Genomic DNA, 12,961 nt, shown 5'->3' with positions numbered 1-12,961 from the left:
GCCTTTCAAATATTTTAATAAGTTAATTTTAATATGGAGTTCGTTGGAAATATATTATTATGTTGGAAAATAATTTTGAATTATGGATTTTTTTTGTGGAAGCAAGTCAAAGCATATATTTGAAACGGGATTATTTGCAATATGTTTTAAATTAAGATTATACATAATAGACTGTGTATCAGCATGTTTTTAGTTTGAAAATACATAATTTAACATATAATATTGTAACTATCAAGCCATGTGATTAAGTCTTTACTTAATGATATATTTTGTTAGAAAATTTCATTGCACGGATAAAAAAAATTGCCCAAACTGCGTAATAATTAAGCTTTGCTTCTTTTTCAGGGTCAGCTGCCTCAGGTGCTTGCGCGACTTTTCCCCTTCAAGCGAGGCCTCTGTCATGCATATTGGGCCCCAAATTTCTGGGCTGTGTACAATGCAGTGGATAAAGTACTGTCCATCATTGGTATGGCCATCAAACGTGTACTATGCAGACATTAAAAATGCTGATAATAAGGAAAATTAACTTCACATCTTCATGTTAAAAACCATTAATAATCCCAGAAACTATATTTCAGATCTTGATTCTTACTGGATTAACATTATATTATTTCAATGGCCTTAATGCCTGGACTGTAACTGCTTATTAACTTATTTTATTGACGAGAAACTAATTCTTCTAGTATCTGACAGACATCTTTTGCTACTGCTGCAGCTGTGAAGCTGAAATTACTGGATCCTGATCTATTTTCAAAGGCATCAATGACAGGAGGATTAGTCCAGGAGTTCCAGCATGCTGTCCTACCTTCTGTGTCACCATTAGCAACGCTGATCTGCACATTGCTCTCGATAATGGTCAGTACCAGCATATGCTCTTTCACAATTCACACTGTGCGATTCAGTCACTCCTGATATTCTTTGAACTTTTCACTCAGTGGCCACTTTATTAGGGACACCTGTATACCTGCTTGTTAATGCAAATATCTAATTAACCAATTGTGTGGCAGCAACTCCACATAAAGATATGCAGACAACGTCAAGAGATTCACTTGTTGTTCAGACCAAATGTCAGAATGCGGGAGGAAATCTGATCTAAGTGACTTTGACCGTGGAAAGATTGTCAGGGTTTGAGTATCTCAGAAGCTGCTGATCTGCTGGGATTTTCACTCACAACAATCTGTAGAGTTTACAGAGAATGATGCAGAAACAAAAAAAGCATCCAGTGAGCAGCATTTCTGCAGACAAAAATGCCTTGTTAATGGGAGAGCTCAGTGGAGAGTGGTCAGACTGATTCAAGCTGTCAGGAAGGCAACAAATCTCAAATAACCACGTATTACAACAGTGGTGTGCAGAAGGGCATCTCTGAATACTCAACACATCAAACCTTGAACTGGGTGGGCTACAGCAGCAGAAGACTATAAACATGCGTTCAATGGCCACTTTATTAGTTTCAGAAGTATCTAAGAAATTGGCCACCGAGTGTATTTTCTTCTTGTTGATTGGAAGCTAGCAGGTTAAGTTTCCTGGGTAACATTGACTTTAAAAAAAGGTCTGTCTGATGTAGCTGAGAGAAAACATTATCCCTCTTTAGTTTCAGTTATTAATAGCTTGTATCGCTGTATTTTCTGTTTCAAGCCTGCTATTTTCCATCTTTGGCTAAAACCTCGAGGACCCAGAGGATTCCTTCAGTGCCTAATCCTTTGCGCATTAGGCTCATTCATGTTTGGCTGGCATGTTCATGAAAAAGCTATTCTCATCGCTATACTGCCTTTGAGGTACCTTACGTTTCATTGGTTGGAGAATGTTGTTTGAAAGTAATATTTTGTGCAATGTATTACTATTATGACAGACAGGGGTATCAGATGGAGTGATGTAGAGATATTTAAATAAAAGCCACACGTAGGTCACCGTCACTGGCAATCCAATTCAAGTAATAGCAATCTGGAACTATTTTCATTTTCATTTATACTTGTTTATAATTCTTTTTCATGTGCACAATTTGCATGTTACTAACAAGGCTGGCATTTATTTTCTGTTTCTAATTGCTCCTGAGCTGAGAAGGCAGGAGTGCGATAACCACATTGGTGGGCGGGAGACGTCTATAAGTGAGAAGCTAATTAAGATCAAGGAATTTCCTTCTCTGAACATATGCACATCTGTTAGTTTCATTCTTCAGTTTAGCAATACCAGCTGTTTGTCCTGGGTTTATTTAAGTATTTGAACAGAAAATCTCCAGTTCCCAAAATGGCATTCAAGTTCATACCTCTGCATTAATGTTACAGAACTCTGGGTGCAAATCCAGCAACTTGGCCACTCCAGTGCCATACCTGGTGCTTATGTTTGTGTTTTCGGGATTTATACTTGGCTGTAGCTTCTCATGTTGCCTCATTCTTAAATCAGAGTTTAAAGACCACTAGTTTCAATAACTCTAATATCTGCTAATTAGTAGAACTCAGATCTAAATTTAATACTTACCTTTTGGGACATTGATGCCTAAGTGGTTGATCACTGTTGTACTGAGCTGAAGCCAATGTTCCCTCTAATATTGTTTTTACATCTGCTCTGAGCAGGATTTTTTTTACATGGCCGAAAATTGTGTGGCATGTTAAATTTGTTTTTTTTTTAAACATGCATTCTATGAATATTTAGAAAGAAAACTGAAAAATCACATACTTTTGATTTTATTTATTAATTGAAGGGTATAATAAAATTCAATACAACAAAGAAAATCTTTCAAGTTTTGTAAGCCTTTTCTCATCTGTTTTTATTACATATCCATTGTCTGTCCAGATTAATTTCATTTCCAGATGGAACATAAGTCTTAATCCCCATTAGATCATCCAAATGTACCACTTCTAGTCTGTTTCGGGATTTACATTTGAATAAATTCATAAGACTGAATGCATATTCACGGTCAGCACTAGAAACTTGAAATGTTCCAACAGTGTCAAAAAGAATCAACAGTTCTTCAAATTCTTTGTTTCTAAGCACATAGTTCAACATATCAGTGAACTTCTTAATTTAATTATTGTGTTTATTGTTGCAATTTGTAACAGTTTTGTAACTTGAAACACAGAAGATGTGAATATGTTGAAGCTCAAAAATGTTTCAAAGTAAAGTTATGGTATGTTTATTATTTAGAAAATTTATGGATTATGTTCATTAAGACGTAATTAATTACAGGGTATTTCACAATTATATTAATAGATTTCAAAATGATATTAACATATAAAAACAATTCCAGTTGCACAGCAACAAAGGCTGTGTGCGTGGGAGCTTTTCAGTTTCTGCACAACCACACACCCATACAGTTTAGAGGCAACAGTAGCTGAAGCACTAATCTAAAGATGTTCTTTAGAAGTTTCCTGGTAGTCCATTAGATCAGCTGGAACTGATCTAGCTCATCAGTCACAGCTGGCAGTTATGCAGATAACTTTTTACCATATAATTGCTCCGGATCTTACATATTTAACAATAAGTAAAGTAGGTGCTGGAAAATATTTAATGTGAGTTTCTTACTCATCTAGGTAACTCAGAGTAGTGCTGCTGTATATTTATTATCAGTTAAAATTTAGCATTTACGCAGGATTCTTTCGTCACATACTTCCCAAGTCTCATGTTCTTTTTTACTTTTAAACCCTCAGCTTGTTTGCTGTGGAAAACAGAAAAGATGCAGGAATATACCTTGTCTTAGTAACAACCGGGCATTTTTCCCTCTTCCCACTTCTCTTCACGGGACCAGGTAAGGAAATTTAATAACTATTTAGTATGTGCTTGTCCTTAAGAAGTAAAACAATCTGTTAATTGTTAATTCCTATATTAAAAGTGATGAAGAAATACCCTACAAGTGTTTCAACCGAGTAACTTTGCCTGGTGAGTTACTAAAATGGATAAACTAGATAGTCCTAGTTTAGTGCTAACCTAGCTGATTTTGAACAGGGTATCAATTGGAGCCTTTGCAAATTCTTTCACAGTTTTTTTCCACCTTCAGTATGTCCTGGCCAGACACAAGCACGCGCACTCAATATGTAAAGGTGATCCTTGTTGTACACCATTTTAATTCTCAATCCCATTCCTGTTTTGACCTGTCTTAACTGCAGCATTCTCCACTATTATGGTGAACTACAGTATTGTGCAAAAGTCTTAGGCACGTATACTGTATATAGTTCGGGTGCCGAAGAGTTTTGCACATTACTGCTCCAACAAAAAACAACAAATCTCATAACGTGTGTGAGTAATGATAAACCAGATTCTGCTAAGGGTCTCTAATGTGGACTGAGAGTGGGAAGGGGGCAGGGAGAAGGGAATCATGGTGGGAAAAGGGGAAGGGAGAGGGGAGGGAGCAGGAAGCACCACAGCAACATTCTACAGTGATCAGTAAACCAGTTGTTTGGAATCAAATGACCCTGCCTGGTGTCTCAGGGCTGGGTGTGTCTGTACCCGTGCCAACCCCTACCCTTGGCACTCCTTCTCTCTATAACCCACCCAACACCCTTCCACTGGCACTCCACCCTCACCAGTTCCAACATCCTTCGCTTCTGCCAAATTTGCAAACTTTCTCCGCTCCACATTGACAAATACATGCGGTAGGGTAATTCTAGACAATTTCTAGAGTAGGTTACGTGGTTGGCACAACATTGTGGGCTGAAGGGCCTGTAATGTGCTGTAGATTTCTATGCTGTATGTACAGTACTGTGCAAAAGTCTTAGGCACCCTAGTTATATATATGTTGCTAAGAATTTTCCACAGTACTGTAAAACAACATTTTATCTTCCATCTAGGCACTAGAATGAAATTCCAATGCATTTCATACTTGCATACATTAAAAAATAAGAGGTTCCTAGGAAAGTGTCAGACCACTCAGCAGCAAAGCGGGTACGGCACCAAATGAGCACCACATCAGTATTCAGCAAAGGGAAGGACCTGGAGGGTAATAAGTTGAGGGTGGGGTATACTACAGTCCTCTGCAAAAGTCTTAGGCACCCTAGCTATATATCTGTGTCTAGGATTTTTGTACTGTGCTGTATATGTTACCAAGTACTGCTGTGGGCAGTGCAGACACGATGGGCCAAAAGGCCTGTCCCTGTGCTATACTTTCTATTTTGTGTGTGAATTAGAGAGGATGCAGAGGAGTTGTACCAGGATGCTACCCGGATTAGGGATCATGTATCGTGGAGTTAGGTTGAGTGAGCTAGGGGTTTTCTCTTTAGAGCGAGGGAGATGCACAAAATGATAAGAGGCATACATAGAGTGGACAGCCAGGGGGCATAATTTTAAGTTGAGTGGAGGAATGCATTGGGGGGGGATGGTAAGTCTTTTATACGGCATGATGGATGCATGTAAGCCACTGCCATGGGTGGCGATAGAGGCAGATAAATTAGGGGCATTTAAGAAACTCTTAGATAGGCACATGGATGATAGGAAAATGGAGGACTATGTAGGAGGAAAGGGTTAGATTGATCTTATGGTAGGTTATAAGGTCGGCACAGTACTGTGGGCCAAAGGGCCTGTGCTGCGCTGTAGTGCTGTTATATAATTCTCCAACTTCAGGTAAACTGTATTCCCATTTCCCCCCATTATTATGTCAATTTCTCATCCTTTTTCTATTGAAATGTCTTGTTCGTGGTCAGTATTTGTTACTCATTATCTGAATTTTCTTAACCTATCTTCATATAGCCTTTTGTATATGTACACCTTAAGCCTCCCCCAGCTCTGTTTTAAACAGTAAAGTCTCCACTCTTCTCCCTCACCCCACAGTTCCAAGGAAGGATCGCTGGCCCAAAATGTTGACTAGTTCTTCTTTCCACAGATTCTGCCAAAACTGGCTGGGTTTTCTAGCATTTCCATTTTAGTATCTGAACCTTTATATACAGAGAGGAGAATTAAAACTCTTGAAGAAGACAGTCCTGATGACGGTCCTCCAGCATTTTGTGTGCGTTGCTCAGGATGAAAACTCATTTGGTCTTAACCTTTTTCATTATTATCCAGTGACTTCCTCTGGCAGTGAATGCTCTAAGGTTAGGTTGTGGTGTGGCAATCTATTCACCATATACCCTTGACCGTGAAGAAGCCTCAGAATCTCATTGCCTAGAAGTGGGAAGACAAATGCACAAAAGTAAATACAAATGGTGACTTTAATTAGGTGGTTCACACATTGTTGGGCAACAGATGTCTTTTTTTTACAGTGTAGCTCGCCCTATCTCCAGCTTCCCCTTTTTCAAAGACATTATGTAGGTGAGGTTATTGAATACTGATCTTGGGAGAAAATGCCACTAATACAGTATTGCTTTGCCTGACTCCTACCCTTCTTGAGAATGGCACTTGCCAAAGTCTACCTATTGAACTTGGATTAGCTGTATAATATTTGGCAGTTTTACTTACAAAGCAACTGAGCTAGCTTTTAATCTAAACTTCCCAAATACTAAAAGCTTCAGCTACATCAAATATTTTGTTACGTGTGTATAACTGCGTCATTGTTGGAGAAACAGCTTTTTAAATTACTTTTCATACTAATGTGAGCATGGCCTTTATGCAAAGCTTTGCAATGCTTCAATTAAAAAGAATCACCATTTGGAGTATATTGTGTATTTTTTTTTAGGTACCACTTTTTAGAAAATAAATATTGATTTACAGATTAGCAAGAATGATAAGAATGGTTCATAATTATAATAAAATATTATAAACATAATGAATAAGAACAGTTGAAAGGATTAACAGACTGCTTAAACCTGGTTTGTCGTCTTTGTATTTAGAAAGTTGAGGAAGAGACCTATTCAAGAGCTTTAAAAAGATTGCATGGAATAAAATCACAGAAACTCAAGCCACTGAATGTGGCCACTCAATCTTTTTTATTTCTTTCAGAATAAAAACAAGGAAACTACTTCTTTTGGTATTGGAATCCAAAAAAAGGTGTATAATTTAGAGCTAGGAAGTGAAATTGGGATGTATTCAGTAGAACTTTGGAAAATTTTATTGAAATTGCTGTGGAATCTAGGTGATTGACAACCTGGAGACAATAGATTTGTCAGATCACCCAAGAATAATTCGTTACTTACGTGGAGCAATCTGTGTACCAAACCTACACTGGCACATTCTTCAACTCTTTCTCCATTACATTTACGACTGCATTGGTCCCTTTCCTGCTTCAAATTTCATCCCCTCACCACCTACTTCCACCCCGCCCTCAAATTTACTCAGTCCATTTCTGACACCTCTCTTCCCTTTTATGATATTTCTTTCTCCATCTCAGCAGACAGATTATCCACCAACATCTTCTGCAAACGCACTGACTTCCATAATTAACCACGACTGTACCTCTTCCCACCCTGTCACTTACAAAGATACTATTCTTTTCTCTTGGTTCCTCCACCTTTACTGCTTCTGTTGTCATGATGAGGCTTTCCATTCCAGGTCATCTGAGATGTTCACTTTTTTCAGAAAACGGGGCTCCCTCCTCACCACTGCTTTCAATGCCACCCATTATTACATCTCTTCTACTTCCTGCAGGTCTACCCTCACCCATCCTCCCCAGAATAACAAGGATAGAGTTCCCCTTATTCTCACCTACTACCCCATGAGCCTCTGCATTTAACAGAAGGTGCTGTGCAAAAATTTTATGCACATATATTTAGCTAGAGTGCCCAAGAATTATACACATTACTGTAGTAATTTTATGTATTGCACAGTACTGCTGCTGCAAAAATAACATATGATATCTGTGAGTGATGGTAAACCTGATTCTGATATGGGTCTCTATTGTGGACTGAGAGTGGGAAGGGGACAAGGAGAAGGGAATCATGGTTGGGAAAAGGGGAAGGGAGAGGGGAGGGAGTGGAACACACCAGAGGGACATTCTGTAATGATCAATAAACCAATTGTTTGGAATCAATTAACCTTGTCTGGCGTCTTAAGCCTGGGTATGTCGGCACCCATGCCAACCCGCCCCTGACACTCCTTCTCTGCCTCCTGTGCCACACCCCTCCTCCTGTGCTCACCCCTCACCATTTCCAACATCCTTTGCTTCCACCAGATTTACAAACTGACGCTCCGCTCCACAAGTACGATACTGTGCAAAAATCTTAGGCGCCCAAGCTATATATATGTGTGTCTAAGTCTTTTACACAGTACGATATCATCTCTGTAATTTCTGGCTTTTTCAATGGAATCCCACTACTAAGCACGTCTACCCCTCCCTACTCCTTTACAGTTTCCATGGGGGTGCTCTCACTATGACTTGTCCGTTCGTTCCTCCCACCCATCCCCCAGCAGGCACTTAACCCTGCAACTATGCTATGTCCCGGTATAGGAATGTCAAATAACAGAGGGCATAGGTTTAAGGTGAGAAAGGGAATGTTTAAAAGAGATATGCAAGGCAAGTTTTTTTATTAGAGTTAGAGTGGTAAATGCCTCGAACACGCTGCCAGGAAAATGATAGAAGCAGGTACCAAGGCAAAATTTAGGAGGTTCTCTATTTAGATGGACACATGAACAAACATGAAAAAGAGGGTGTGTAGATGGACGGGATTAGTTAGATTAGGATCACGGTTGGCACAGACATGGTGGGCCAAATGCCTGTCAGTGTGCTGCGTTGTGTTCTAGCTATTCAATAACAGTACAGCACTGGTGACACACACAGGGATTCAGCAGGCCAGGTAACATCTATGGAAAAGTGTACAATCGATGTTTCTGGCCAAGACCCTTCAGCAGGACTGGAGAAAAAAAAGATGAGGAGTAGATTTAAAAGGTGGGGAAGAGGGGAGGGAGAAACACGAGGTGATTGGTGCTGCCTGGTCTACTGAGTTCCTCCAGCATTTTGTGTGTGTTGGATTTCCAGCATCTGCAGAATTTCTCTTGTTTGTGACAGGTTGGTGATTTACTTATGCATCTCACATTGAGGTTGATGCTGTGCTTTTGACTTCTGTTTTTCTTTTTAGAGATGCCAATTAAAATCAGCCTGATGCTGCTCTTCACTATATACAGCTTCTCTGCTCTGCGAGCTTTATTCAGGTAAATTGAAACCCCCTCCTTCAGGAACCATTTTGCCATATGAATAATACAGGTGTCCCCCCCCCCCCCCTTACAAAGGTAGAGCGTTCCTATGAAACCTTTCTTAAGCCGAAATGGCGTAAAGCAAAGAACCATTAATTTATATGGGAAAAATTTTCATAAAAGCGAAAATCCTCTTTGTAATGTGAAAACAGGTTACTAATGTAGGTCTTTTGTAAAAGCGAAGTGGCGCAAAGTGAACATTCGTAAAGCCATATACACCTGTATATTGTTCTACAACATCATTAGCTAAATATTATAGTGTTTAAAAATACACCTCAATGGAGACTTTTTTGTGTATCTTCTATTCTCTTGGGGCCCTCATATTCTAAAATCAATATCTTCTTTTTTCTGTTGGTAGTGATGGCCAGCACTAACAAATTGTCATTTATAGAACCTCTTAGTGTAACAAAAACTTTCTAAAACAATTAACATGAGAGTTTCAAACAAAAAGATTGTTTACAATGCCACTTGAAGATATTAGAACACATGAACTAAAGCTTCTTCAGAGATGAATTCCTTGAGCCCTTTTAAGTACCTTTAAATGAAATACTATATAGAAAGATGTCTGGGTGTGAGAGGCACAACAGTATTGAGTGTTTGTCCAGACTGCGAGTGTGGAGCAAGGCATATACATGTCAGGTACGTGCCTCCCCAGCATCTAAGACATTTTCAAAAGGCAATGCCTCAAAAAGTCGGCATCCATCATTAAGGATCTCCATCACCCAGGACGTGCCCTGTCCTCATTGTTACCATCAAGGAGGATGTACAGGAGTCTGAAGACACACACTCAACCTGATATGAGTCTCTGTTGTGGACTGAGATTAGGAAAGGGGCAGGGCGAGGGGAATCATGTTTGGAAAAAAGAGAAGGGAGAGGGGAGGGAGCGGGAAGCTTCTTCCTCACCGCCATCAGATTTTTGAATGGACATAATGGGCATTTTTATTATGTATAAAATGTATTGCTACTGAAAAATAACATACTTCATACTAAACCTGGTTCTGATTCTGGGCTGGCAAAGATGGCTGCACGTGCTTCAGCACTGAACTACAATCTCACTTTATGGACTCTGCCTTTGATACGTATGATTTTTCATAGATTCTGTTGTATTTATTCTTTATTTCCCCATGGATGCCTGCAAGAATATTAATCTCAAGGTTGTATGTCGTATACATACTTCAATAATAAATTTACTTTGACCTTTAAAATTAGCTAACCTAAAATTGATGTGGGGGTGAGTTTTTGAAAATGTGTAAAATCCTTAAAATTTAATGGAGTGTTTTTTTACTTATCCAGGAAACAAGGAACACTTCTAAGCTGGCCTGAATCCATCTACCTCAGTGGTCTTATTCCCCTGCAATTAATTTGTGAGATCATCTATCCTCTAACACCCTGGCAGCAGAGATTTCCCTTTGTACCACTATTGCTCATCTCTGTATATTGTTCACTGGGAACTACCTATGCGTGGATTAGGCTGTATATATCCGTCCTACAGGAGACATTGACTGACAGGAAGATGAAGGCACAGTAGTTTAGGTTGTGTTATTAATTTGGAGTTGTGTGTTATTGGAATATGGCAGAATCATGGGCAATGGAGTATTTATGGATGTAATACAAGAATCATAAACATATAAGAATTATGAATGCAAAATAAAATGAAAGTACTGCAGCTGTGGCACGTACCATTTTAAGCCTATGGTAGTCTGACTGAAGGGAACAGCATGATTTTTCTCTGTTCTTTTATTAACAGCACCTGATACCATGCCTGCGTAGAGTTTCAGATAAATTTCACTATTCTAAGTAAATTCCATTCTGATATTATTATTCTGTGAATATAAATGTTGCCCTCCAAAACATATCACTGGATGCAATGTACTTTGAAATACAAAAATTTGTGCATTGTGGACAGCCATACATTTTAACAGTAAATTCTGAAACATTCGCATCATTTTTGTAATATATGCATTCACTTTTTTCTTTAAAGAAAGTAGGGATCTTTTATACATCTCTGTTCTTGTACATTTTTAAAAACAAATATATTAATGTACTAATGATAAATTTAAGAACCAAAAATATTTCTGTCATATCAGTTGATGTACATTAACATGGAAAATGTGTTTTATAAATGTAAAATCCTTTGGTATATTTAAACATAATCAGGTTGGGGAAATTACCAAAAAAATAATGTTGAGTGCAGGATCAATTTTTTTTTTTGTTTGTATAAAAGTGGAAACATTTAATGACTTTGGGATCAATGTAGGTAAATTCATGAAATTCATTCATACAATAATAAAGGAAATGGTTTGCAGTATTGTTACTTTTGCCTCCTTTTGTCTTAGACAACACTAAATGATCCTCAGCACCAAGTCGAATGTAACATTCCCCAATAGGCCAGGAAAACAAAAATGGGATGAATGATAGGAGCTGCTCTGAATTAAAACCATGGCAACAACGGACTTGGGCTGTTGTTTTTATTATCTTAACCTGTTTATCACGGAGTTCAAATATTTTATTGTAAACTAGTATCTCTTCATACTATAGTATATCAAAAACTGACATTTAAAAAAGACTAGCAATTAAATATTGCCTTCTCAATCTCAGAACCACTGATACGGTTTGCATTCAATTAAGTGATACTCAAACTGTTGTCTTCATCTTGAGCATTCCCTCAGAGTCAAGGGTCACTTGCACCCTCTCCAATTTTGTGAGTTCCGAGGTGGCTAAAGAGGCGACTGTAGAAACTGCAGACTCTCACTTCCACAGCTGATACATGGAAATCAAGTTGTCTGCAGTTGCTGAGTTCAATGTTAAGTCCGTTATGCTGCAACGTACCCAGAAGAATGTTAGGAGTGGAGAACATGACCAACTCAACTTGCTGGGCCTGTTTTCCTGCTCTATGTTTTGCACCTCCTGCATTCTTTTATATATGTTCTCAGTCTCTGTTTTCTCCCATTCACTCATTGACCAGTTAACCTCGTATATAATTCATCCCCATGGTCACCCTGGTTTTACTCTACCAGAGACATCACCCTCCCTACAACCTAACAAGTTGATCTCCTTCCCAGTTCTGATAAAGGTCTCAACCTGAAATGTTATCTGTTTCTTTTTCCCACAGATGTATCCTGATCTGAAGAATATTCCTAGCATTTTCTGTTTTTATTTCAGTTTTGCAACATATGCAACTTATAAAATCAATCAACTTGACTACGTCTCCTGGCAAGCTCCACCTGCGGGAGAATAGAAACAGAATATCAAAGATGCACGGGCCAAGCAGCATCTGTGGAGAGAGAAGTAGAGTTAATGTTTTAGGTCAACAACCTTTAATCAGTAATGTTTCCCTTTCCATAAATGCTGCCTGATCTGCTAAGTATTTCCTATTTTAATTTCAAATTCCAGCATGTCTTTAAGTATTTTGCTTCTGGATTCTGAACTACTGCATAAGCAAATAAGACATAGGGCCAAGAGTACCTCCTCATTGGTCAGGAAGGCACAGTAATGTCTACACTTTCTGAGGAGACTAAGGCATGCAAGACTCCCCGCCCCATTTTAACAACTTTCTGCAGGAGCATTATCGACAGTGTCAGTGTCATTCTGTGGTACAGAAGCTGTAAGGCCCTACAGAGGATGGTAAAAGACACAGAAGGTCACCGAGGTCTCCCTCCCCCCATTTGTGACATTTAGCTGGAGGCATTGTATACACAGGGCCTGAAGCATTGTTGAGGATCCCCACCACCTATCTATCCCACTGTCGCTTTGACCCAATTCTGTCAGGAAGGATGTACAGAAGCATCAGGAGTAGGACTGCCAGGCTGGGTACCAGCTTCTTCCCCCAGACTTTGAGACCAATGAATACTCTGCCGCCACCGAGGACTTGTCACTAGGACAGCGAACTGCTTACTGTTCACCTGTGCTGCGC

General features: G+C 39.1%; 1 protein-coding gene and 1 long non-coding RNA gene across 8 annotated transcripts in view; one reads left to right on the top strand and one right to left on the bottom strand.

Moving 5' to 3' along the window:
• Positions 1 to 11,356, top strand: part of alg8 (ALG8 alpha-1,3-glucosyltransferase) — a 61,976-nt gene extending 50,620 nt beyond the window's left edge. For all 7 annotated transcript variants that reach the window (XM_073044049.1, XM_073044046.1, XM_073044050.1 and 4 more), the window contains 6 exons: positions 346 to 466; positions 716 to 855; positions 1,636 to 1,775; positions 3,645 to 3,742; positions 8,934 to 9,006; positions 10,342 to 11,356. In XM_073044049.1, the coding sequence (XP_072900150.1) occupies positions 346 to 466; positions 716 to 855; positions 1,636 to 1,775; positions 3,645 to 3,742; positions 8,934 to 9,006; positions 10,342 to 10,576 (807 nt within the window). In that variant the 3' untranslated portion in view covers positions 10,577 to 11,356. The remainder of the gene's footprint in view (positions 1 to 345; positions 467 to 715; positions 856 to 1,635; positions 1,776 to 3,644; positions 3,743 to 8,933; positions 9,007 to 10,341) is intronic.
• The window catches only part of LOC140726979 (uncharacterized), a 29,008-nt gene continuing 18,750 nt past the window's right edge, over positions 2,704 to 12,961 (bottom strand). Inside the window, exon 3 of the long non-coding RNA XR_012098772.1 lies at positions 2,704 to 6,087. This is a non-coding gene — a long non-coding RNA (uncharacterized lncRNA). The remainder of the gene's footprint in view (positions 6,088 to 12,961) is intronic.

Source organism: Hemitrygon akajei, chromosome 4 (genome assembly GCF_048418815.1).
Source record: "Hemitrygon akajei chromosome 4, sHemAka1.3, whole genome shotgun sequence".
Lineage (NCBI taxonomy): Eukaryota > Metazoa > Chordata > Chondrichthyes > Myliobatiformes > Dasyatidae > Hemitrygon > Hemitrygon akajei.
Note: the sequence above shows the minus strand (reverse complement) of the source record. Positions and strands in the feature narration are given on the sequence as shown.